Raw genomic sequence first — 26,239 nt, 5'->3', positions numbered from 1 at the left:
TGCATTTTATCAAATTCTTAATATATGATATATACTGTGTATTCCTACCTTGTTCTCCTCCACAGCAGTGGTGATCTCTTTGACATCATGATCCTTGTGCACACCAAACAGCTTTTCAAAAGCTCTGATTGGAGTTTTGCAAGTAATGCAAAAAATGTCAGGAGCATCATTGTAATCCTCAGAAGGTTGCTCTTTCATTTGTTCTTGAGTTTCAGCAGCATCTCCTACTGAATCATCCTGAGTGTTAGCACTGTGGTCTTCAGAAGGCTCTGATGTTTTAGGTGTTGCTTGCAATGGAGGTTCGTCGAAATGTTTTTCATCAGATTCCTTTTCTGTTCCATCATGATCATGATGTGTTCCTTCAACAGATCGTCCTCCAGTTTTAGGCTTCTCTTTCTTCTGTTCAGGATTGGTTGAGTTTGGAGCAATAGTGCATTTAGATGACATATGTTCCATGTGTTTCAAAGTCAGTGGTGTCAAAAATGGAAGGTCCTCTTCTTCTTTTTCTTCAGACAGCCCATATAATTTTGCTAATTCATCCACTTCATTTTGTAAGTCAGTTTGTTTTTTTTCTGGACTAGTGTCATACTGTTCCTTTGCTAATTCTGACTCATTAATATTTGAGTATCTCTGCTCCTGATTGAAAATCTCTTCAGGAAAGATAGCCAATCTGCTCCGTGAACCATACAGATCCGTATGATAAAACGTCAGTCCCTTTTGTTCCTTACCCTTCTCTTCAAGTTCCTTTTGAATCTCTTCTTCATCCCTGATTGCATGATATTCTTCTGGGTTGCTACACATCACAAATTCTTCTACAGAGTCTGGCTCCATGATATATGCACAAAAGAGGTGTGGACTTGGAATGAGTTGATGTATTTTTAAATACAACTGCAAAAAGTAAAATAATTATTTATGGTCTTAAAAACATACATAAAATAAACATTACTAGATGTAAGCACCATATATAACATCTACAACTTTTTTCCTTTTCCTATAAATAACAATAATGAATCCCCCCAAGATTATTACAGAATTGCACCAATGTGTTTGCTATGATTAAATCCTGCTAATTGTATTTAGTCTAAAAGGCTAATTCTCAAATTATTTTATGCATGAATATGTTTTGTAGAACTTTGTAAAAAAATAATTCTAAGGGGCCCATTTTCTATGCAGCATATGCTACAGTTTCCGCGCAAGCCTTCAAGTTTCTTAACTCGTCCGCCACCTCTGAGGCGGCGGACAGCAATCATCCCGATCACATACAATCAGGATAATTGACACCCCCTGCTAGTGGACGCGAATGTGCAGGGGCGGAATTCCACAAGCATTTCACTAGAAAAGCCTGTGCAATGATAAATGGCGAAAGCGGATCATATCCGCCCGTACATTCATAAATCAGCCCCATGGAATCAACCTGTTACAATATATTAATTTTAATTCAACAAAGTAATTTTCATCTGTAGAAAGGTTATATGTGCAACATTTTTCTTAGTATGGTGCATAACACAGAATATTTTTCCCATAGAATTTAGCACCCCTAAGAGAAATATTTATGGGCAAATGCATTTGACATTACAGTTGTCAATGAGAGCAGGAGGTATTGGGTAGTTCTCAAGTTTTCTCAAGCTACAGCAGTTCCTAAACAAGTATACAAAATTACTTTCAATTGCAGAGCATAACTTTCTACCTATGTGAATGTCACCCAAGTATAGTCTACCTTCTATATGTAACTTCTGAAATCATGTGATTACAAGCATCTGCAACACCAATTCATGTACACAAAGATAGGGGTGTCCGGAACACGGTCAGGCCATCAGTCCGTGTAAGCAATATTTGAAAGAAGCTGCTGTATAAAGCTACTTGGAGTGCCGTAGCTTGCCGGCTGATCAGGCCGTAAAAGTGCTGGAGGAGAAATAATGGATGCAGGCACTCAGGTTGAGTTGGAAAAATAAAACGTACCTTTTTTGTACAATTAAAACATTCACAAGGTTCCCAAACAGAGGGCAGGCATAGTTAGAAACAGTCTAACACGTTTCACGCCCCCTAGTGGCGCTTATTCATAGACTAGAGTATAGGGATGCACACAGGACATTTATACCCTTAATTGTGAACAAGTTAACCCTTGCAGTCCCAAACGGAACAATAACAAGAGAAAAAATCTTTATATAAAAAACAACAGTAAATTTAAAAACAATGATAAGTGGAGGAGAGAATATACAAACATCTTGATATTAAGTTTTAAGTGGTAAATAATAAGCAAAAACCACTAAGTGTGACGTTTGAAGAAAAACTTAACACTAATGCTAAGCATAAAGATATCTTGAGAATAAGGCCTATAGATCTATAGCAGCATGAATATAGGATACAAAATCAATAATTAGTGAATAATTGATAAAAATTATTCCTTATGACATGCAACTAATTTTTCTTTCAGGAGGTTGCCGTGGAATTAGCTACAACTACCTGAAAGTAGAAAAAGCAGCAAAACATAACTTTAAAGGTAAGACCTACTAGCAACTAATAAAAAAACATTTAGCATAAAGAATTGACAGGAGGCCAACAAATGCTTAATATATAAATCAGAATATGTAAGTCAGAATAATATAGCTTCATTGGACAAACAACTATTGTATTTACCAGTTATTTTAATTATCAATAAAGTAGCTGATATCGAACTCTTTGTTCATCCAAGTGATACTCTTGTCCTTAATTTTAGAATCCAAAATAATTCCTTTTTGTCTAGGACCTTATTTTGGTTTCCACCTCTGATAGGAATTAGAGATACAAAGAATTATGTTAAGGAGTCAGCTGTGGCTAGTCATTTCAACAGCATACATTTTACTAATAAAGCTGATTTTTCAGTTCGGGTGATTGACCTAGCCAGAATTCCTATCAGAGGTGGAAACCAAAATAAGGTCCTAGACAAAAAGGAATTATTCTGGATTCTAAAATTAAGGACAAGAGTACCACTTGGCATGAACAAAGAGTTCGATATCAGCTACTTTATTGATAATTAAAATAACTGGTAAATACAATAGTTGTTTGTCCAATGAATGAGCTGAACAGAACAATAGAATGCGAGCTCATTCTGATTGGCTGATTGGATCAGCCAATCGGATTGAATTTGAATCTGATTGGCTGATTTAATCAGTCAATCAGATTTTTCTTACCTTAATTCCGATTGGCTGATATAATCCTATCAGCCAATCAGAATTTGAGGGACGCCATCTTGGATGACGTCACTTAAAGGAACCTTCATTCGTCGGTAGTCGTCGGTAGGAAGAGGTTGTTCCGCGCCGGAGGTCTTGAAGATGGAGCCGCTCCTCGTCGGATGGATGAAGAAAGAAGATGCCGCTTGGATGAAGATGTCTGCCGGTCCGGATGTCCTCTTCTGCCCGGATAGGATGAAGACTTCTGCCGCTCCTGATGTCTTCTTTTGGTCCATCGGTGCTCGGCTAAGTGAAGACGACTCAAGGTAGGGAGATCTTCAGGGGGGTAGTGTTAGGTTTATTTAAGGGGGGTTTGGGTTAGAGTAGGGGTATGTGGGTGGTGGGTTGTAATGTTGGGGGGTGGTATTGTGTGTTTTTTACAGGCAAAAGAGATGATTTCTTTGGGGAATGCCCCGCAAAAAGCCCTTTTAAGGGCTAGTAAGGTAATAGAGCTGTTAACTATTTTAATTTAGAATAGGGTAGGGAATTTTTTATTTTGGGGGGCTTTGTTATTTTATTAGGGGGCTTAGAGTAGGTGTAATTAGCTTAAAATTCTTGTAATCTTTTTTTATTTTTTGTAATTTAGTTTAGTTTATTTAATTGTAGGTACTTGTAGTTAATTGATTTAATTTATTTATTGATAGTGTAGTGTTAGGTTTAATTGTAACTTAGGTTAGGATTTATTTTACAGGTAATTATTTTAACTAGGTAGCTATTAAATAGTAAATAACTATTTAATAGCTATTGTACCTAGTTAAAATAAAAACAAAGTTGCCTGTAAAATAAATATAAATCCTAAAATAGCTACAATATAATTATTGGTTATATTGTAGCTATATTAGGGTTTATTTTACAGGTAAGTATTTAGCTTTAAATAGGAATACTTTAGTTAATAATATTTAATTTATTTCGTTAGAATAAAATTATATTTAAGTTAGGGGGGTGTTAGGGTTAGGGTTAGACTTAGCTTTAGGGGTTAATCCATTTATTAGAGTAGCGGCGAGGTCCGGTCGGCAAATTAGGGGTTAATACTTGAAGTTAGGTGTCGGCGATGTTAGGGAGGGCAGATTAGGGGTTAATACTATTTATTATAGGGGTTGCGAGGCGGGAGTGCGGCGGTTTAGGGGTTAATCCATTTATTAGAGTAGCGGCGAGGTCCGGTCGGCAGATTAGGGGTTAATAAGTGTAGGTAGGTAGCGGCGACGTTGGGGGGTGCAGATTAGGGGTTAATAAATATTATGTAGGTGTCGGCGATGTTAGGGGCAGCATATTAGGGGTTCATAGGGATAATGTAGGTGGCGGCGATGTGCGGTTGGCAGATTAGGGGTTAAAAAAAACATATTTTATGTAAGAACTTACCTGATAAATTAATTTCTTTCATATTAGCAAGAGTCCATGAGCTAGTGACGTATGGGATATACATTCCTACCAGGAGGGGTAACGTTTCCCAAACCTTAAAATGCCTATAAATACACCCCTCACCACACCCACAATTCAGTTTAACGAATAGCCAAGAAGTGGGGTGATAAGAAAGGAGCGAAAGCATAAAAAAAATAAGGAATTGGAATAATTGTGCTTTATACAAAAAAATCATAACCACCACAAAAAGGGTGGGCCTCATGGACTCTTGCTAATATGAAAGAAATGAATTTATCAGGTAAGTTCTTACATAAATTATGTTTTCTTTCATGTAATTAGCAAGAGTCCATGAGCTAGTGACGTATGGGATAGCAGATACCCAAGATGTGGAACTTCCACGCAAGAGTCACTAGAGAGGGAGGGATAAAATAAAGACAGCCAATTCCGCTGAAAAAAATTAATCCACTACCCAAATCAAAGAGTTTCAATTTTTATAATGAAAAAAACTGAAATATAAGCAGAAGAATCAAACTGAAACAGCTGCCTGAAGTACTATTCTACCAAAAACTGCTTCTGAAGAAGAGAAAACACCAAAATGGTAGAATTTAGTAAAAGTATGCAAAGAAGACCAAGTCATTGCTTTGCAAATCTGATCAACAGAAGCTTCATTCTTAAAAGTCCAGGAAGTAAAAACTGACCTAGTAGAATGAGCCGTAATCCTCAGAGGCGGAGATTAACCCGACTCCAAATAAGCATGATGGATCAAAAGCTTTAACCAAGATGCCAAAGAAAAGGCAGAAGCCTTCTGACCTTTCCTAAAACCAGAAAAGATAACAAATTGACTAGAAGTCTGTCTGAAAACTGAGTAGCTTCAACATAATATTTCAAAACTCTTACCACATCCAAAGAATGTAAGAATCTTACCAAAGAATTCTTAGGATTAGGACACAAGGAAGGGACAATAATTCCTCCACTAATGTTGTTAGAATTCACAACTTTAGGTAAAAATTGAAGTGAAGACAGCAAAAACCACCTTATCCTGATGAAAAATCAGAAAAAGGAGATTCACAAGAAAGAACAGATAATTAAAAAAACTGTTCTAGCTGAAGAGATGTCTAAAAAGAACAATACTTTCCATGAAAGTAATTAATGTCCAAAGAAAGCATATGCTCAAATAGAAGAGTCTGAAAAGCCTTCGGAACCAAAATAAGACTCCAAGGAGGAGAAATTGGCTTAAATGACAGGCTTGATACGAACCAAAGCCTGAACAAAACAATGAATATCAGAAAGATTTAGCAATTCTTACTGTGAAACAGCACAGAAAAGCAGAGATTTGTCCTTTCAAGGAACATGCAGACAAAACCTTATGAAGAAACTATAAAATCCTAGGAATTCTAAAAGAATGCTAAGAGAATTCATAAGAAGAGCATCATGAGATGTAAATCTTCCAAACTCGATAATAAATCCTACTAGACACAGATTTACGAGCCTGCACATAGTATTAAACACTGAGTCAGAGAAACTTCTATGACTAAGTACCAAGCGTTAAATTTTCATACCATCAAATTAATAGTTTGAATTCCTGATGAAAAAAACGAATGTTAAGATATAAGGTCTGGCCTTAATGGAAGTAACCAAGATTGGCAACTGGACATCAGAACAAGAACCATATACCAAAACCTGTGTGGCCATGCTGGAGCCACCAGCCACACCAAAGATTGGTCTCTGATGATTTAGAAAATCACTCTAAAAAGAAGAACCAGAGATGAAAAAATATAGGCAGATTGATAATTCCAAGGAAGTGTTAATGCAAACACTACTTCCGCCTGAAGATCCCAGAACCTGAATAGGCCCCTGGGAAGTTCCTTTTCTAGATGAGATGCCATCAGATCTATTTCTGGAAGCCCTCACATCTGAAAAATTGAAAAACATATCTGGGTAAAGAGACCATTCTCCCGGATGTAAAGCTTGATTAACAGAGATAATCCGCTTCCCAATTGTCTATACCTGGGAAAAAGACCACAGAAATGAGATAGGAGCTGGATTTAGTCCAAGCAAATATCCGAGATACTTCTGTCACAGCCTAAAGACTGATAGTCCCACCCTGATGATTGACATACGCCACAGTCGTGACATTGTCTGTCTGAAAAAAAAGTCTCTTCTTCAAAAAGAAACCAAACTGAAGAACTCTGAGAATGCACAGAGTTCCAAAATATCAAATGGTAATCTCGCCTCCTGAGATTTCCAAACCCCTTGTGCTGACAGAGATCCTCAGACAGCCTCCCAACCTAAAAGACTCGCATCTGTAAAGATCATGGTCCAGGTTGAAAGAACCGAAGAGACCTGTAGAACTAAATGATGGTGATCTTAACCACTGAATCAAAGATAGTTAAACTTTAGGATTCAAAGATATAAAAAGTGATATCCTAGAATCCCTGAACCATTATTCAGCATAAAAAACTGGAAAGGTTTCCTATGAAATGAGCAAAGGGAATCGAATCCAAATGCTGCAGCCATGAAACCTAAAACTTCCATGCATATATAGCAACTTGAAGGAAATAATAGAGACTGAAGGTTCCGACAAACGGAACCCAATAAACTTGTCACTTGTCTGTTAGAGACAAAAACATTGACACAATCTATCTGGAAACCTAAAAAAGGTGACCCTTGTGTGAGAAATCAAGGAGATTTTGATAAAAAGATCCTCTAACCATGTTTTGAAGAAACAACAAAGTTGAATCGTATGAGATTCCACAGAACGAAAAAGACTGAGCCAGTACCACGATACCGTCCAAAAAAGGAACACTGAGAACCTTGAAAAGATTCTTAGAGCTGTCGCTAGACCAGAAGGAAAAGCAACAAATTGGTAATGCTTGTCAAAAAAAGAGAATCTCAGAAAATAAAAATAATCTGAATGAAAACAGAAAATGAAGATATGCATCTATTGAATCTATTGTAAACAAATAATGCCATCACTGACCAAAAAGGCAGAATAGACAATATAAACACCATTCTAAAAGATGGTACATTTATATGACAATTTCAAAAAGATTTTCTATCTTTGGAACAATGAATAGTCTTGAATAAAACCCCAAAACCCAGTTCCTAAAATGAAACTGGAAAAAATACCCCAGAAAACTCCAGGTTTGAGACACACTTCAGGAAAGTGATAGTCTTACTGGAATAGCTGGAATATGATAGAGAAAAAAGACTTCTCACAGACGGTTTTACTCTGAAACTTATTCTGTACCCAAAGTTTAAGAAGTTTGGACCGAATAGAACCAAACAAATTTCAAAAAAGTCTTAACCTGCCCCTTACCAGCCAAGCTGGAATAAGAATCGCACCTACATGCAAATTTAGGGAGCTGACTTCCAATTATAAACATGTTACTTGGGGAAGAATTCAGGATTCTGTTCCTTAGTAAGAACAGAAAACTAATATAAGCTTAAAGTTTTAGTCTTAGAACTCAATCTTGAAGCCCAGAGTAACAGATAAATAATTGAATCCAATTATGAACCAAATAATTGAATATCTTGGAAAAAAAGAAATATGGATTTTAGAAATCAAATTAGCATTCCAAGATTGAAATCACAAAGTTCTTCTAGCTAAAATAGAATTAAACCTCATTTGCGAAATATTTTAATAAAATGACAACACAAATGAAATTATTAGCATGTCAATCAAGTTAAAGGATCAGACAACACACTGGACTTGCATAATCAACAAATGCAAGATAACAAGACAATGCAATAGCACTTAGTCTGAACTTCAAAAAAGTAGAAGATTTTGTCCTTTTAACAATGCTAAAACAAATCATAATCCGATACTTGATCCTAAAGTATCCAACCAGAAAGATGCAGCAATTGCAACATCAGCCAAATAAATTACAGGTCTAAGAAAAGTACCTGAAAATAATTTTCCTTAAATAAGATACGACCATCTGAAGGAAAAAAATAAATACTATTTGCTATAAGAATAATAGTATATTTAGCAGGAGTAGAGATAGCCCCATTAACTTGGGGAATGTTTCCTCAAAACTGAAAACTAACTGCCGGCAAAGAATACAATTTAAAAACCTTAAAGAAGGACTAAAAGAAAATTCTCAGCCTATTCCATTCCCTAGTATCAGGAACTGGAAAAAACCCTCTGAAGAAACCACAGAAGATAAACTAGCAGAATTTAAATGTTAGCTAGTCTTTAAAATCAAAAGAACTAGATATTTCAATATCCAAAATAATCAACACCTTTTGAACAAGGAACAAATGTACTCTATTAAAGAATAAAAAAGTAGATTTGATAGTGTCAATATCTGATGAAGAAATATTCTGAATGAGAAAAAAAGCACCATCAGAGAAGGATAATTCATTATGTTGTTTGTCATTTGAAACTTCATCAACTAAAAGAAGTTTGAAAAAGACCTAGAAATTTTATTAGAAGGCGGGACATCAGACAAAGCCTTTAAAATAGAATCAGAAAAATATTCTTATAAATTTCTAAGTATATCTTGTACATAAGATATAAAAAGAATAGCAATATATAAAGCATAAATACTAATGGATTCTGTATGTAAAAGTTTATCATGATAACTTATTACAAACCATAGCTAAAGATAAACATTCATAACATTAAAATAAATTAACTTAGCTTTGGTAGGACTGATATCAGTCAACAGGAATCCCTCAGCATCTCTTGAAACAGGAACAGTGTTTTGAATATCTTGCAATATGTAATAGAAAAAAACAACATATAAAGCAAAATTATCAAATTCCTTAAATGACAGTTTCAGGAATGGGAAAAAATGCAAAATAAACAAGCCTCTAGCAACCAGAAGCAACAAAAAAGTGAGACTTAAATAATGTGAGAAAAAAGTGGAACAGGTATGACGCCCACATTTCTGATGCCGAGTATGACGCCCACATTATTGACGCTAAGTACAACGCCCATATTTTTTGGCGCCAAGTATGATGCCACATCCTCTGACGTCGAAACTGACGCCCACATTTTTTGGCGCAAAAAAACGTCTGAATATACATGCGTCAAAAAAATGAAGTAACTACAAACAACTTCCGGCGTCAACTACGATGCCGGAAATGACAAAATTTTGCGCCAAAAAAAGTTTGCGCCAAGAATGACTCAATAAAATGAAGCATTTTCTGCTCCCGCGAGCCTAACAGCCCGCAGGGAAAAATAGTCAATTCAAAATTTTCAAGGTAAGAAAAAAATATTTATTCATATGCATTATCCCAAATAATGAAACTGACAGTCTGAAAGAAGGAATACTGATTATCCTGAATCATGGCAAATATAAGTTTAAAGACATATATTTAGAACTTTACATATAAAGTGCCCAACCATAGCTTAGAGTGTCACAAAAAATAAGACTTACTTACCCCAGGACACTCATCTACATATAGTAGATAGCCAAACCAGTACTGAAACGAGAATCAGTAGAGGTAATGGTATATAAGAGTATATCGTCGATCTGAAAAGGGAGGTAGGAGAAGAAATCTCTACGACCGATAACAGAGAACCTATGAAATAGATCCCCTAGAGGAAGACCATTGTATTCAAATAGGCAATACTCTCTTCACATCCCTCTGACATTCACTGCACTCTGAGAGGAAAACCGGGCTTCAGCCTGCTGCGAAGCGCATATCAACGTAGAATCTAGCACAAACTTACTTCACCACCTCCATGGGAGGCAAAGTTTGTAAAACTGAATTGTGGGTGTGGTGAGGGGTGTATTTATAGGCATTTTAAGGTTTGGGAAACTTTGCCCCTCCTGGTAGGAATGTATATCCCATACGTCACTAGCTCATGGACTCTTGCTAATTACATGAAAGAAATTTATTATAGTGGGGGGCCTCGGTTTAGGGGTACATAGGGAGTTTATGGGTGTTAGTGTACTTTAGAGCACAGTAGTTAAGAGCTTTGTAAACCGGCGTTAGCCCAGAAAACTCTTAACTACTGACTTTTTTCTGCGGCTGGAGTCTTGTCGGTAGAGGGTCTACCGCTCACTTCAGCCAAGACTCTAAATACCGGCGTTAGGAAGATCCCATTGAAAAGATAGGATACACAATTGACGTAAGGGGATCTGCGGTATGGAAAAGTCGCGGCTGGAAAGTGAGCGTTAGACCCTTTCCTGGCTGACTCTAAATACCAGCGGGCGGTAAAAAGCAGCGTTAGGAGCCCTTAACGCTGCTTTTGACGGCTAACACAGAATTCTAAATCTAGGCCTAAGTTTAAAGGGACATAAAACCCAAACGTTTTTTTTCATGATTTAGACAGGGCACACAAATTTAAACAACTTTCCAATGTAATTCTTTTATATAATTTGCTTTGTTGTCTTGGTATGCTTTCTTTAAAAGCATATCTAGATAGGCTCAGAAGCTGGGGGTTAGCTTCTGATTGGTGGCTGCACATATATGCTTCTTGTGATTGGCTTACCAATGTGTTCAGCTAGTTCCCAGTAGTGCATTGCTGCTCCTTCAAGAAAGGATTACAACAGAATGAAGCAAAATTGATTATAGAAGTAAATTGGAAAGTTGTTAACATATATATGCTCTGTCCTAATCATGAAAGAAAATGTTTGGATTTAATATCCCTTTAAGCTGATATGTTATTCTATAGCAACACAACAGAAATGTCTGGTAATTACAATGGGCCAGATTACAAGTGAAGCACTATTTAACGCTCCCGCTCGAGCGTTAACTCCATTAGAAGTGATAATGACAAAAAATATATCAAATAAAAAAGGCCCAAACTCCATTACCTAAAGTTGATAGTAAGCTAGAACTACTTAAGCAGCATGCCAGAATGTCTTTGCATATATGAGCTACCTGACAGGAATAATTTTAGTGGGTGTCATAATAGAATTCCATTTCCTATGGGGAAGTAGAGGTTAAAATGACTTTTACAAACGTGTCAGCTCACCGCTTCAAACTCCATACCGGGCACTTCCTTGGCTCACAATAGTGACGTCAGACGCCACAGATACCGGCATAAGGGCTTAGCAAAAGGGCAAAGGGTGCAATGCTCAAAAAGCAGAAACCAACTGCTATGGATACATAAAAATAATTACAAGAGCAGCACGGCAGTATTATTGAAACGAAATACCTTTATTTCACATGTAAGACATACATGCATGCAAGAATGGACAAAACGTCTAGACGTATGTCTTACATGTGAAATAAAGGTATTTCGTTTCAATAATACTGCCGTGCTGCTCTTGTAATTATTTTTAAAATGACTTTTAGTATCCACTCTATAAATAATGTTTTTTGTTTTTGTTTTTTTAATTCTTTATTTATATTTCAATTTATTTATTTTTATTCGTTTTGAACAATATAAACAACAAACGGGGGCTCGCAGGACCCCTACACAGTCTGACACATATCAAGTATATAGGTGCACAAAATCTATATCAAGTATCCTGTGTATTTAAAAAGAAAAAAAGAAAAACCCTCAATCATAGGTGAGGGAACGTTAATGAAACATTTATGTTTGAGAACAAAGAATAAAGTTGATACATTTCAAAGTAGCTATTGAGGGGGGTGGGAGAGGTGAGGGGACGGAGGGAAGAGGGATCTTGATGAGAGGGAGAGGGGGAGGGGAACATCTCAGAAAGTCGCCTCAATGAGGGCAGGGACGAAGTCTCTTATGTCCTAACTGAAGGTATCCATAAAGTGTCATGTTTATCTTTCCAGTCAGCCCAGGCTAATTCAAATAAGTCTACTTTATCTAAACTATAATGTATGTCTTTTTCCATTGTGTACAGGAAGGCCATGGTGTTGAGGATATCAGACCACCGGGGAGGGGTTACTTTTTTCCAAGACCTAGCAATGTTAGTTTTAACTGAAGACAGGAGATAGACACAGAAAATCTGCTGGTGTTTAGGAAGGGTATGTAAATTTAGGTGGAGTAGCGCCGTACTGGGGCTTTTAGGTATCATAATCTTGAGTGCCATCAGGGTACGAAAACATGAGTTCCATAGGGGTTTTAGTTTGGGGCACTCCCACCACGTGTGGAGCATATCGCCAGGGAGACCACATTCCCTCCAACACAAGGGTGAAGTCAGTGGGAACATTTTAGACAACCGCGTGGGGACCAGATACCATTGAGAGATGACTTTGTAGTAAGTTTCGAACATTGTTATGCAATGTAAGGTCTTTTTGGTTAAAGTAATGGACCTCTGCCAAGAGTTCACAGGAATATGGATGTGGAGAGCTACATTCCACCTAAGTAGGTGTGTTGCCGGGACAGGGGGTACAGTGCCCTCAAACAAACCATAGTGTCTCGAGAGACGCTTGAAAAGTCTGCGGCCCCCGCGCCAAACGGACTCCCATGGAGTAAGTGGGCGAGCAGCAGTAGGGTGGAATCCCCAGCTAGAAATGAAACTCTTAATTCGAGTGAGTTCGAAGTGGAGGAAGGGCGGAATGTGATCGCGAGATCTGTCCTGGGTCAGCGAGATATAACCATCTTTACTGGACCTTGACCAGAAGTCTGAGACTTGTTTGACTCCTATTCGAGCCCAGGTGTTGGGATGCATTTCCGCAAGGCCTGTAAGAAGGCCCGAGACAGAAGTAATCGGGGAGGGATGAAGTGCGATCAGGCTACGATGCCGAATCTTATCCCAGACTGCCAGACATTCAAGAATTACGAGGTTATTTATGCCTAAGGGTCTACGACTATGGGCTGGGGTCTTTGAGGTAAATGTCAAAAGGTAATGAGGCTTGCTCAATATCTCTCCACCTGTCTTGTGTTTGGAGCACCCCCCATTGGGAAATATGCGTGAGCATGGCTCCCTCGTAGTATTTAACTATAGATAGGGAAGCTAACCCTCTAAGCTGGATAGGAAACTGTAATATTCTATGGGCTATTCTGGGTGTCCTATTCTGCCAAATAAACTTCGTACACTCGCTTTGAAATTGTAATAAGAGATGGGCAGGTATTCTAATTGGGAGACACCTAAATAGATAGGTGACCCGAGGAAGAAATTACATTTTGAGGGAAGTTATACGGCCCATCCAAGAAATAGTCTTGTGGTCCCATTCATTCTTTAGAGCACGCAAGTCTGCCAATAGAGGGAGATAATTGTCTTTAACCATTTGCTTCAAATTATTAGAGATCCTTACTCCAAGGTGATTTACACATTTGTTAGACCATTTAAAATTGAACTTGTTTTGCAACTCCGTAACGTAGTCTTGGGAGTAGCCCCACCAGTAAATTTCTGTTTTGGGAGCATTAAGCTTATAAAAGGAGACAGCGCCAAAGGCCTCCAGGATTTCCAGAAGTCTGGGGATTGTGCGGAGTGGGTCTGAGGAAAACACAGTGACATCGTCCGCAAACAGGGCGATTTTGTGTTTGGAGCCGGATAGCGTGATTCCCTCTAGACCCGCGTCAGTACGTATTGTTTCAGCAAGTGGCTCAATGGCTAGAGCAAACAGTAACGGGGAGAGTGGGCAACCCTGCCTCGTACCATTAGAGATGGAAAATGGGTCCGATTGGAAACCCAGACCCCTGCCGTAGGTCTGGAGTATAAGGCTTGAATCGCAAGGCACGTGTCAGAGGGAAACTTGAAAGCATTCAGAGTCTCCCAGAGGTAGCTCCATCTGACTCTGTCAAAGGCCTTCTCGGCATCCAAAGAGATGACCGAGAAGGGCTTGTTCAGTCTAGTCGACTTGCAGACAACATTAATAAGACGCCTCGTGTTATCCGGGCCCTCGCGGTTGTGTATGAACCCTACTTGATCCGGGTTAATTAAACGGGTAAAAGTTTACAAATTCAATTGGCCAGGAGTTTTGAATATATTTTAATATCCACGTTGATTAGCGAGATGGGTCTGTAGTTGGGGCAAAATGAGAGGTCTTTATTTGGCTTGGGGATCATAATAATGTTGGCTTCGAAAAATTCTTGCTTAAAGCTTCCTTCTTGTCTAGCTAAACTAAAAAGTCTAAGGAGCAGCAGCATCAATTCCTGGCAGTAAGTTTTATAGAACTGGGCAGGAAATCCATCAGGCCCAGGGGCCTTAAAGGGTTTGAGACGCTTGATTACTTATTTAAGTTCAAGCAGAGTAAATGGGTTGGTCAGGGACTCTTGTTGTTCTAACGTTAAAGTTGGGAGGTTGAAGGAGCTAAGAAATTGTCTGATGTGTAGCGCAGGGGCAGGAGTTTTATTTTTGTTCTTTTCAATGTTGTAGAGCTTGGAATAATAGTCTGATAAACAATCTCCTATCAGTGAGGGAAGTCTAAGCGTCTTATTATTGTACAGGATTTGGTGTATTCGAGACGTGTGGTTCCGCTGGCGCAGTTTGTGGGCTAGCATGGTGTCTGCTCTGTTGCCTTTATGGTAAAACAACTGCCTAAGTTTAGTGAGGTTCGCTTGAGTGCGGCATAATTCTAACTGGTTAATATGTGTTCGAACAGCCGAAATCTGTTGCTTCCGTGATATTAGTTTGATTAGTGGATTCCAGTAGCCTAAGTTTACAATGGGCTTGGGCCAAGCTAAGTCCTGCTAGTCTCCTAAGTCGGGCCTGCTTGCGGATAACATAACCCCTAACTACAGCCTTAATGACTCCCCATAAAGTGTCATCAGCGGTCTGTCCGTTATCATTCTGTTGGAAGAGTTCTATTATGTCTCTGCGTAATTCTTCCTTAAAGGGAGTGTCTAACAGGATGTTACGTGGTAGGGACCACTTGTTTTTATGGAAACGGGGGTCATTAGTGCGTAGGTCAGCAATGACTGGATCGTGGTCTGACCTTGGACAAAGGGAGATACTGGTGTGGGAAACTGAGTCTAGGGTCGCTACTGAACAAAATATATGGTCCAACCTAGAGTAGGTTTTGTGAGCGTAAGAGTAGTGGGTATAGTCCTTGTCTGTCGTGTGTAGTGACCTCCATACATCATAGTATCCAAATTCTGACATAAGAGTCTTGAACCGTGTAGAGAGAAGGTTCAACTGAGGAGGGATCTTAGTCGGGGATAGAGTCTTACGGTCCATTTTGGTGTCCCAAATCATGTTAAAATCCCCCGCTATCAGGACCCTACCCTGTTTGTATTGGTCTATTAACCGCAGTATTTTTCTGAGGCAAGTGGGTTGATGCAAGTTGGGTAGATATACTGAGACTAGGGTATGCAGGGCGTGATCTAATTTACAAACTATGATGGTGAACCTAGCTTGGGGGTCTTTTATGACCTGTATTTCTTCGTAAGCTATTCTCCCGTGAATCATGACCGCTGTTCCTCTAGCTTTCTTCGTAAACGGGGAGTATTCTATAGTCGTGTATGAACGCGAGTGAAATCTGTGAGGTGAGTCTGTCTGCCAGTGCGTTTCTTGTAAGAATACAAGATCAGGATTGTGGAGTTTGAGCATACGGGTGAGCAGACTACGTTTGAAAGGGGAGTTTAAACCTCTGGAATTGTGTGTGAGGATTCTAAAGCTGTTAATTTTCTAAGTCTGTTACAGAACTGGGAGTAGGCCGGGGTGGGGTGAGGGAGGGGAAGCTCAGGTTGGGACTCAGTCAAGTAGTGGTCACAGGCTGATAAAGGTGGGAGGGGAAAGGGGATTAGATAACACTTGGAACAGAATAATGTATCGACAGTAAGAGGTGGAAATAGTCCACCTGGGTGGAACCCTGGTGTGGGTTAACCTGTATGGGGGGGAGCTAGGAGCAAGAGTATATACGGGGGGGGGGCGGAAACTCCAGCCCCACTCAATGAGCAACTGAACCAAACAAATAGCGAAAAGACTTCGTGGATTATTAACATTTGTCAACCAATGGGCCTCCTAAGAGGCGATAACAATACTTTCAACAACATTGTGTCTAACATAAAACAATTGAATTTGACTACTAGGGTGTAGAAAATGGCATGTATCAATAAGTACAGGCCCTGCTCCTTAACATATTAAGTGTTAAAACAAATAATAAGGCAAATAGAATTGAGCACAGTCTACAAAATTGAGCCTGCACATTACAACCGTAGTCATATAACTAGTTCTTCTGATGGCCCGATACCTCCATGTCGACTTCTAAAGCTCAGTCCAGAAGGACAGGGTATATCGGGGGAAAGGTGAAACTACTATCAGTGGACTCAAATTCAGGAAGATGAGTTATGTTGTCGAGTTGTATCCTGAGTCTGTTGTGTTTTCAACCTCTTGGTTCTTTGGTCCTTGGCAGACCACTCAGGAGCTGTAACTCTCAATTTTGAGCTTGAAGTCGGGGGTTCCCTCATGTCGTCTGTCATAAGCCCCCACTGAGTGAGAAGGGAGGTCCCCTGGGGAAGGGAAGACACTGTAAATGTTTTATTGTCTTTTGTTATTATCAGTTTAGTTGGGTAACCCCACCTGCACTTGATATTTGCCCTGCAGAGAATTAGTGTGACTGGTTGGAAATATCTCCGATGCTGCAAAGTATGCGCAGAGAGGTCAGGTAACAATTGGATGTCTTTAAACCTTTCCGAAACCTGTCGCTTACGAAAGGCTGCCTGCATGAGCCTGTCCTTGAAACAAACGATAACGTCTCTCGGTTTCTCTTGTGAGACTGTTCTAGGGCGCAAGGCTCTATGAGCCCTTTCCATGGTGTCAGTCAGCCCCTCCATTGGACCAATGAGATCTTTTAAGTAGTTTTGTAAGTCAGCCAGCTGAACATCTTCTGGGATTCCCCGAAACCTAACATTGTTTCTACGAGCTCTGTCTTCCACATCAGCAAGCTTAAACTTCAGCTGATTTATCTGTTCAGCAAGGGATTCCGAGTAAGACCGCAAATTTGTTTGATCCGTAGCGATATCGTCCTGCTTTCTTTCTAAGGAGTCTACCCTTTCCCCAATCTCCGAAATGTCTTTACGAAGTTCAGCATGACTGTGCTGAATCTCTTTGGTTATGGAATGAGTTTGGTTTGCAAGCATTTTTTTCAGGGTGGCTTCCGTGATAAAATGTTGCAGTCTTGCAGATGACATATGATCAGGCTGAGAACCATCCCCCAATGATTCCAAGTCGCTTTGACCCTCATTGGATTCTACAAACTGCTCCTTAGAAGATTGTGTAAAATGGTCCAGGACCGTTTTTTTTTACAGATCCTGGGGTTTTCGTGTGTCTTCTGGAAGTATGAGGCATTTTCATATGGAGAGCAGATAACATACACTAAGCAGCTAAACCTGAGTTAGAGGTTGCAAGTAAGGTTCTGAGACCCTACTGGTTGACAGAATAAAAGAGAAAAATTCACATATGCATTGATGCTACTCTACGGAGCATGGCCGGATGTGTACCCAAGACCTCTATCTCCCCATGTCGGCACTTATGGGCAGAATTCTACCCTTCAGAACTTAACGTCTGTCTGAAAGTGCCAACACAGATGGAGAAAGGGGCCAAATAGGCACCATTGGCCGAATTGCAAGTCAATAACAATAAAGTACCTACAGATGTTTAGTGAAGAGACACTAAGAGTAAATAACTAAACAATTTTTTCTGGAGCAGTGTAAACTAGGCTTGTTGGGTGGACCAGTACCAAACCAGGTAAAGGATATTTGACCAAACCTCAGGTCGCCAGGGAATTGCAAGTGCGAGAGACTAGCCACCCAACAAGTTTCAAAATGCCCCCTTTGGACTCAGGGAAGGGGGGATATGACCCGAAGGAAGGGGAAAAGGTAGGTGGAAGTGACAAGCCCACGGAAGTGGGCCGGAAAGGAGGAGTCCCAAGGGGGTTCAATGAGGCTGACACACAAATACAAAACTACAGCAAAAATTTTAGGGTAGAAAAAGTGTTTAACATGAAACATGCAAGGAAAATTTTGTTGTGAAATATAAGGTATGAAACTCAGCTCCAAGTAGGCGACCCAGACAGCCCTATGTGGGCCCAGCTGCCAGACAGGCTATATAGGGATGGGGAAGTGAGGGGCAGTCAAATAAGTGATATTCAACAATTTCTCTTGCTCAGTTCGGTCTGAGAGGGTAGAGTATAAAAGGGGGTGGAGGGTGGGGGGTAGCTAAGTAGAGTAAGGAGCTGAGCTTGCTTTCTCTGAAACCTATAGGACACCAACCCAACATGGGCAACCAGGGCACGTGTGACTATGGCCAAATTGAGGAACACTGAGATATATGAGGCTGGTAAAAATTGGATGGCAATTGTCAGTTATGTGTGAGTGAGGCTGGTGTACACATAAAAAAAAGAAAACACTCCACCCTGTGCCTGGGTAACAGAAAAACACAAGCTGACGCAGCAGCAAAAATAAGAAAAACAAAGAATTACAGCAGTTACAAGATAATGTCCCCTTTAAATATGACTGGTATGCATCTCATTAATGCAAAAGCTGAAGCACAACAAATGGGTATGCCTTCATGATAAGTTATCAGAGAGTGCTGTGTGGAAAGTCTGCTGCAGGCCAACAGGCAGTGAAGAAATCTATAAGTCCCTGAGGGACCTCAGGTATACCAGGGAATGAAATGAGCTGTGGCTGTCTATGCAAAAAACAGGCTGCCCCTGCTTGTGGACTGCCAGTCAGGCCTGGGGTCTCAGACGTGGGTTAACTTAATTGCAGGCCTTGCTTCCAGGCTAGTTCCTACTGTGCACCTCTCAATGCCAGCCCTGATAGGAAAGGGGGGCCCTTTTGTTTCCTAGATAAGACTGCAGGGCTCGAATACTCCGTAGGTATCTTCTGGAGGTGGCAGATATAGAAATACAGAGCCAGCAGTAAGGGTCAGGTAGGGCAATTTTAGGTTATTGTGCTAGTGACCCCGTATAAAGCATAGCAAAATGTTGTGGGAATAAGGGAGGCTGGAGAAGGGCTGTATTTGAAAAACAAAAGGTGAGTCTCACCTAAGTAAGTTCAGGGATGTCAGCCGCCAGGAACGATACCAGGATGTGTAGGCTATGGAGAACTTGGAACCCGTTAGGCCCAGGAGGCAAAATGGCGGTCGTCTGCACCTTGTTATTCTCCAGGCTGTGATCCTGGCCAGATGAGGAGTGGTAAGTGCAGGGACAGCCAGGCTATGTGTGGGCAACCATGTGGTCCTCTATCCGGCAACAGAATCTGCAAGGCCTCTATTACCAACACTCAGCGTCGGTAGGGCCAGGAAGGCCTGAAGCCAGGTGGGCGCGTGGGCGCAATTACACGCCGGGCCAGCTCTCACAACGCCCGGTCAAAAATGTTGTCTGGAGTTTGTAGCTGCACTGGAGCAGAGCCCCGACCCTCCGGCGCAGTAGTGGAGTGTGGCTGACTGTTTTGAGGAGGGTGTGTAGGAGAGGTACTTGCTACACGTCCAGAGCAGGCTTCTCGGCAATCCGGCCTCAGGCTTCTAGGTGTTGAGCCACAAATGTCCTGGCCAGAGTGAGCGACCTCAGGTAGCTGGTCTCCCGAGCGGAGCCCCGACCCTCCAGAGGACAATACACTTGGTTATTAAGTAAACGGGGTCTGTATGGTGGAGTCCCCTGTTGCGAGTTATGAGGCCCTAAAATTAGAGGTGATGTGCCACCAATACACAGCGAAAGTTCTCAAGGGGGTTGCTCATATGAAGTATCACAAAGTCTGGCAAATATGAGGTAGAGTTAGCCAGTATTAGGAGCAAATATCTCAAGTTTTATCACTTTTCTTGGAGGAGCTCCATAAACGTGCGACTGCTCTGAATGGTGGTTAGCTCCGCCCCCCAATTCTTTATTTATATAACGACATAAAACTATATATGAAACAGAAAAATGAGCTGCAATCGAGATACAATCGGTTGGTTTAAATCTATATACTTATACACAGTCAGGTAGTTAATAGGTTGTATCTTATCTAGTACATTTTTTTCATACTCATGCATGCCTTAAAATTTTTAGCAAAACTAACTTGAGTAACCTCTTTAAATCAAGTATTGGGATACTTGAGTTCCGTTTTATGGGGTTGATCAACCACAGTCCCCATATTACAGATTGTAAGAGGGAGAGAGCAGGAATGGGCAAGAAAGGGAGGTATATGTAAGATTCTTACCATTTTTATTGTGGTTGGCAGTCTAAGTATTATCATCTTAGGGGCTTTAGTAGCCGGTAGTTTTGTTCTGAGTCCCCAGGGTGACAACTGAGGACCGTTTTGATTTAAGCACTACGTCCTTCGAAATTGAGCAGCCACTCACCTCTCAACTGAGAGTTTGGATGTATTCAGTATTTCTAATTGGATATAGTATTTGGGTCTGGTGGGCTTTATCTAGCATGAGTATATAGGGTTCCCATTTTCTCATAAAGTGGGCCGTTCTTCCCTGAAGATCCCCCTGTGTGTCTGCTTGCTCATAGAGCATTTGTTGGTGTATCTCACTTTTTAGCTAGGGTAGGGGCATCGACTTTCAGCCAGTATTTGAGTATGGTTTTCCTGGCTTGTAGGATCACATTGTGTGCAAAGAGCAGAGTTGTTTTGGTCGAGTTATTAAACGCAAGGAACACTATTGTCTGAGGTGTGATAGTTAGGGTCATTTTTCCTGTAGAGTTTAGCTAGTGTTTTACCATTACCCAGAATTTGTACAGTTTAGGGCACGACCACCGCATGTGGAGTAGATCTGCTTTTGGATTTGAGCATTTCAGACATTTCCCTTCAGACTCTGTCTCCCAGTTCTTATATAGATTGGGTGTTATGTTTTCTGATTGTAGTAGCTTGGTATGGCTGTGGAGAGCGTAGCTTGTCTATCTTTCTGGCTACTTTGTTAAACCATTTTCTGCTAATGTGTTGTAGATCATTTTGGTTGTCCAAAGCCCCTAGTGCTTTATATATTGGGGATATTGACTTAATCCCGTGTACATATAGATGACACAGCTGGTTTATAGGATTGTCGCTTCCAGGAAAGTCCTCAGAGTTCAGTAGTGCTGTTATATAGTGTTTCGCTTGCAGGCATGCAAAATGTTGTTTATGTAATATGTCAAATAATGTCTGTAAGTGTGTGAAGGAGCAGACTGTCTTCCCGTCTCCTTCCAATAGTTTTGAACTTTTGACTATTCCTAGATTTTTCCAATCCCTGAATGACCTCTATAAATAATGTTAGTGTGCAATACTAACATGCTTTACTTGTAATTAAAACTCAAAATGATTGCATTTTGTGCTCGATTTGTAATCTGATCCATAGTTTGCAATGGATACTATTTATAAAATAACATGCTATAATGAATAATAGTGTGTTATTTTTTTTACACACCAGCCACCAATTGGTAGTCACAAACACCCCGTCAATACTTAAGAATAAGTATACAATGTTGGGCAATCAACCAAACCAATGGTTTATAGAGCATAACATTTTAAACAAATTTCTGTATTTGGTCAATAAGCAAATTTGTTTCATTCACTTAGTATCTTTTGTTTAAGGAGCAGAAATGCACTACTGAAAGCTAGCTGAACATATTGGGTGGGTAAATGACAAGAGGCCTATGTGTGCTGCCACCAATCAGCAGCTAGCTCCTAGCAGTGCATTGCTGCTACGTAACACTTCCTTAAAGGGACAGTTTACTCAAAAACAGTATCCCCTTTAATTTGTTCCCAATGATCCACTTTACCTGCTGGAGTGCATTAAATTGTTTACAAATATTCCATTACCCTTATATTGGCATTTGAAATAGTTTATTTAGTCTGTGGTATCCCCACCTATCCTGGATAACACAGCCAGTAAAAGAAATTACACTTCCAGTGGGTTATAGAAGAGATAAGGTAATAAAATGTTAATTTTCCATTATTCTCTCCAAGTATTGGTGATTGGTTTATGGAAAGATATAAGATAAAGAAGCAGGTATATGTACACAATGTGATAAAGTAATGAGATCTGATTATACCTACAAGCTCAACCCATTTTATTAGGTTGTGGCTTCAAAACACAAAACCAGCTAATTCATATACATAAATAAACCTTAAAAAAGCAAATCTCATACGTTTTAAACTCTGCAGCTGGTAAAAAAAGTAATTGGAAACACATTAAGGGCAAACCAATTTTATAGTATACTGTCCCTTTAATACTTCTGAATAAGTATACAATATGGGGCGATGAACCAAACCAATGATTTATTCACTTTACGTCTACTGTTATCTAGTACCTTATTCTGCACAAATGGTGAATTTAACTCCTACAATAAAATTATCTGCTTAAACCTTCTGTAAAGAGAAAGTCAACTCGTTTTTGTTAAAATTGGTTACAGTATATTAATTGGAAAATTGCTGCTAAATATGTGCAAGTAGATCACGTTTACCAAATTCATAAATCTTTCGCAACAGCTTGTATAGGACATCAGATTCATAATTAAAACAAGATGTCTTAATGATGTACGATACTCTGGGGAAATAGCCTCCCCTTCAGGTTAACTTTGGAGCCATAGAAACAAAAATATCAATGCTGCGCTTCTCTCATAAATAAATAATGAAATATAGAAATATTAGAGCATATAATACAGAGAAATACAGAATAATATGAATGTAGATTAAAAAAGTAAATCTTAAGCCTGCATCAAGTATTAGTGATTATATTCACATCCAAACGCAAAAGCGTGATAATAGCTGCAGATGGCGTATGGATTCACCTATATGGTATAAATCAATGTGTAACAAACAAAAAACATAATAAATAAAACAAATATTTATATATACCAAGCATACAACCTTAATGCTATCATAGAGGTTCACAAACAGTGGTAAATCCTTTCAAAATAATGGACCATATAGAGTGGCTGCTGCTCCAAAGAAACTGGGAACGCTGTGGCTCAGATCCCAAGAGCTAAAAGCATAGGAGACAAAAGAAGAAACAGAGTGCACGCCACTCTAAGGGTAAAACTGAGATTTAATATAACAAACATGCGCATCAATAAAATTGCACGTACAATGTGTATAATAAAAAAAAGCAATGGATATATCATGTGTATATCACCACATCCTGCTTAAGCCGTAGGTGGTGGAGAGAGAGTGTTCTGTCCTGTCCCTTGTCGAGCTCCAGGCATTTCCGGATCGCCACTCAGAAGCAAAGGGCTGGAAGCTGTATGACACCGACCTGGCGTCCGAAGGAATGCAGAGAAGACTGACTGGCTGGTTTCTCTACGCGTTTTGTCGGGATCCGACCCGACTTTCTCAAGAGTTATTGCAGTCTGAGTTCATTTTGGAACATCCGGGCTATAAAGGCCTCCCAAACATAAGAATGTCTCTGATTGGTCAAAGAAAGACTGTGACACACTATGCATAAAGATTTCACGGAAAGTTTGTATCCATCTATCATTCTACTTGAAACAAAACAAAAAATGTACCAGAACAAAGTATTACACAATATTAAAAGATATAAAAAATTCATTGTTACTATATACATTTCTGCTATAAAAAAATGTGTCTATACAACGCACTATATATATATATATATATATATATATATATATATATATATTGTAAAATACAGAATGTGATCTATATAAAAAATGAACTGACATAATAATGGCCAGACCTAAGTATGGACAAAACCAGGATTAAATACTTATACTCATAGTTATATCATAAGTTAATCATGCTATAAAAGAGAGGTGAAGTTAATGAAAAAAAATCAAAAATACCTATAGTAGTTAGTAACCTGCCATAAACATTACATGAATGCCTGCAGGTCCAAATCAATGTTTAGACCTTTAGAGTTTTCAGTGTTGAGTGTCTGCAGCTCGTGATTCCAAAAGGTTTCACGTTGTTGCAGACTCCTCAACCTATTCTTAGAGCTGTTTGGTGGAATCCAATCAATAACCATAATGCCAAACCCTTTGGCATTGGCATCATGGTACAGCTTATGATGTCCCGACATGCTATGAGTTTCTATCTTGTTTTTAATATTACAACAGTGCTCATTGTACCTAGTTCAAATGAGCCTTTTAGTACGCCCTACATAATAACAATTACATCTACAAATTAAAAGATATACTACATAAGATGATTTGCAAGAGAATTTGTTTTTATTTGAAAAGTTTTATTTTGATGAATATTATGGAAGGTATTACTCCTAATAACATTTTTACACATATTACAATTAACGACTCCACATGGCCATCTGCCGTTAGCTCTAGTGAGCCATTGTGTATTACTTATAACCGTGGGAGGTTGGAAGGATTTCAATTTGGACGGGGCTAACAAGTTCTTGAAATCTCTATTTTTCCTATATGTCACCAGTGGTCTATTGGGGAGGGTTCTACCCAGTATAGGATCACTAGTAAGAACACCCCAATGCTTTTTTAGAATTTTTTCAATATCTGTGCTCCCTTGACTATACGTGGTAATAAATCTAATCTCCTTGTCAGTTGTCTCTAATTGTCTCCTCGATTTCGGAATCAGCATTTCCTCTCTATTCATCTTGGATACTTTATCCTTCACTGTTTTTAATAGATCGACATCATAACCCTTTTCTTTAAACCTATTATCTAATAGGACAGATTCTACCAGGTAATCCTCCTGATTTGTGCAGTTCCTGCGTATTCTTTGATACTGTCCGAAGGGAATATTATTCTTCCACCTCGGAAGATGTCCACTATCTGCACAAAGGAAACCATTCTTATCTGTTGGTTTCTGATAATTCTTAACTGAGACTTTATCCTCATTGCCAACAAATAAGAAAAGGTCAAGAAATTCAATACTATCCTTATGGGTTTTGCTAGTAAATTTAAGGTTCATACTATTGTTAGTAATATGTTCTATAAAATCCATGACCTGATCTTCTGAGCCTTTCCAGACGATAATAATATTGTCTATATATCTAAAGTACTCAATGAGATGACTACTGAAAGGATTGTTATGCCAGATGTATTGTTTCTCAAAGCTGTTCATAAATAAATTTGCATAGGATGGGGCAAATGTAGTCCCCATCGCTGTGTCTTGTAACTGTAAATAAAATTGTGAATTAAACAGAAAATAATTATGTCTTAAAATAAAATCAATACTTTCCAAAATAAAATCTATCTGTGCTTTTGGTAGGGGACTGTCTGCCAAATTCTCCTCTATGGCTTTTAACCCAAGATAGTGTGGGATGCAGGTATATAAGGCTGTAACGTTGCATGTAAGCCATAATAGTTTGGGAGTTATCTTTAAGAAAAGACCTGGTCTTTCGAACAACGGGCTGCAAAAAATAATCAATGTAGGTGGATAAATTACTGGATAGAGACCCTATCCCTGAAATAATAGGCCTCCCTGGAGGGTCCACCAAAGACTTTGGGAAGGTGATAAAAGATATGTATAGAGGGGTCTCTATCCAGTAAAAAATGAAATTCATCTTGTGTGAGAATATTATTTAATTTAGCTTGTGTCAATATTATATTACGTTCTTTGGTAAATTTAACTGTTGGGTCAAATGAAAGTTTATTATAGGTATTGGATTCACTAAGTAGTCTAATAGCTTCTTTGATATAAACTGGCTTATCTTGAACCACTACTCCACTGCCCTTATCTGCTGATCTAATGACTATGTTAGTGTTATTTTTAAGGGCTGATAAAATATGTCTTTCACGAATAGTTAAATTGTCATTAAACTTATGTACCCATTTGCCTTTTTTATCTTCCCATAATTTGGACAGATCTGAGCTAACCAATTTATTAAACATTTTAATGTGTTCCCCTTGTGAACTGACTGGGAAAAAGGAAGAAGGTTTTTTGAGGCCAGTGTGTACAAATTCTATCTCGTCCCTATTAATATTTTGAGAATTGCTAGCTATAGGAGTGGCTT

The 26,239-nt window shown here is 39.2% G+C and overlaps 1 protein-coding gene across 2 annotated transcripts in view; it reads right to left on the bottom strand.

Moving 5' to 3' along the window:
* FSD2 (fibronectin type III and SPRY domain containing 2) overlaps positions 1–26,239 on the bottom strand; it is a 195,138-nt gene that overhangs the window by 152,538 nt on the left and 16,361 nt on the right. For both annotated transcript variants that reach the window (XM_053717427.1, XM_053717428.1), the window contains exon 2: positions 49–888. In XM_053717427.1, coding sequence (XP_053573402.1) covers positions 49–831 — 783 coding nt within the window. In that variant the 5' untranslated portion in view covers positions 832–888. The remainder of the gene's footprint in view (positions 1–48; positions 889–26,239) is intronic.

The sequence above is a fragment of the Bombina bombina genome, chromosome 6 (assembly GCF_027579735.1).
Source record: "Bombina bombina isolate aBomBom1 chromosome 6, aBomBom1.pri, whole genome shotgun sequence".
In the NCBI taxonomy this organism is placed as follows: domain Eukaryota; kingdom Metazoa; phylum Chordata; class Amphibia; order Anura; family Bombinatoridae; genus Bombina; species Bombina bombina.
Note: the sequence above shows the minus strand (reverse complement) of the source record. Positions and strands in the feature narration are given on the sequence as shown.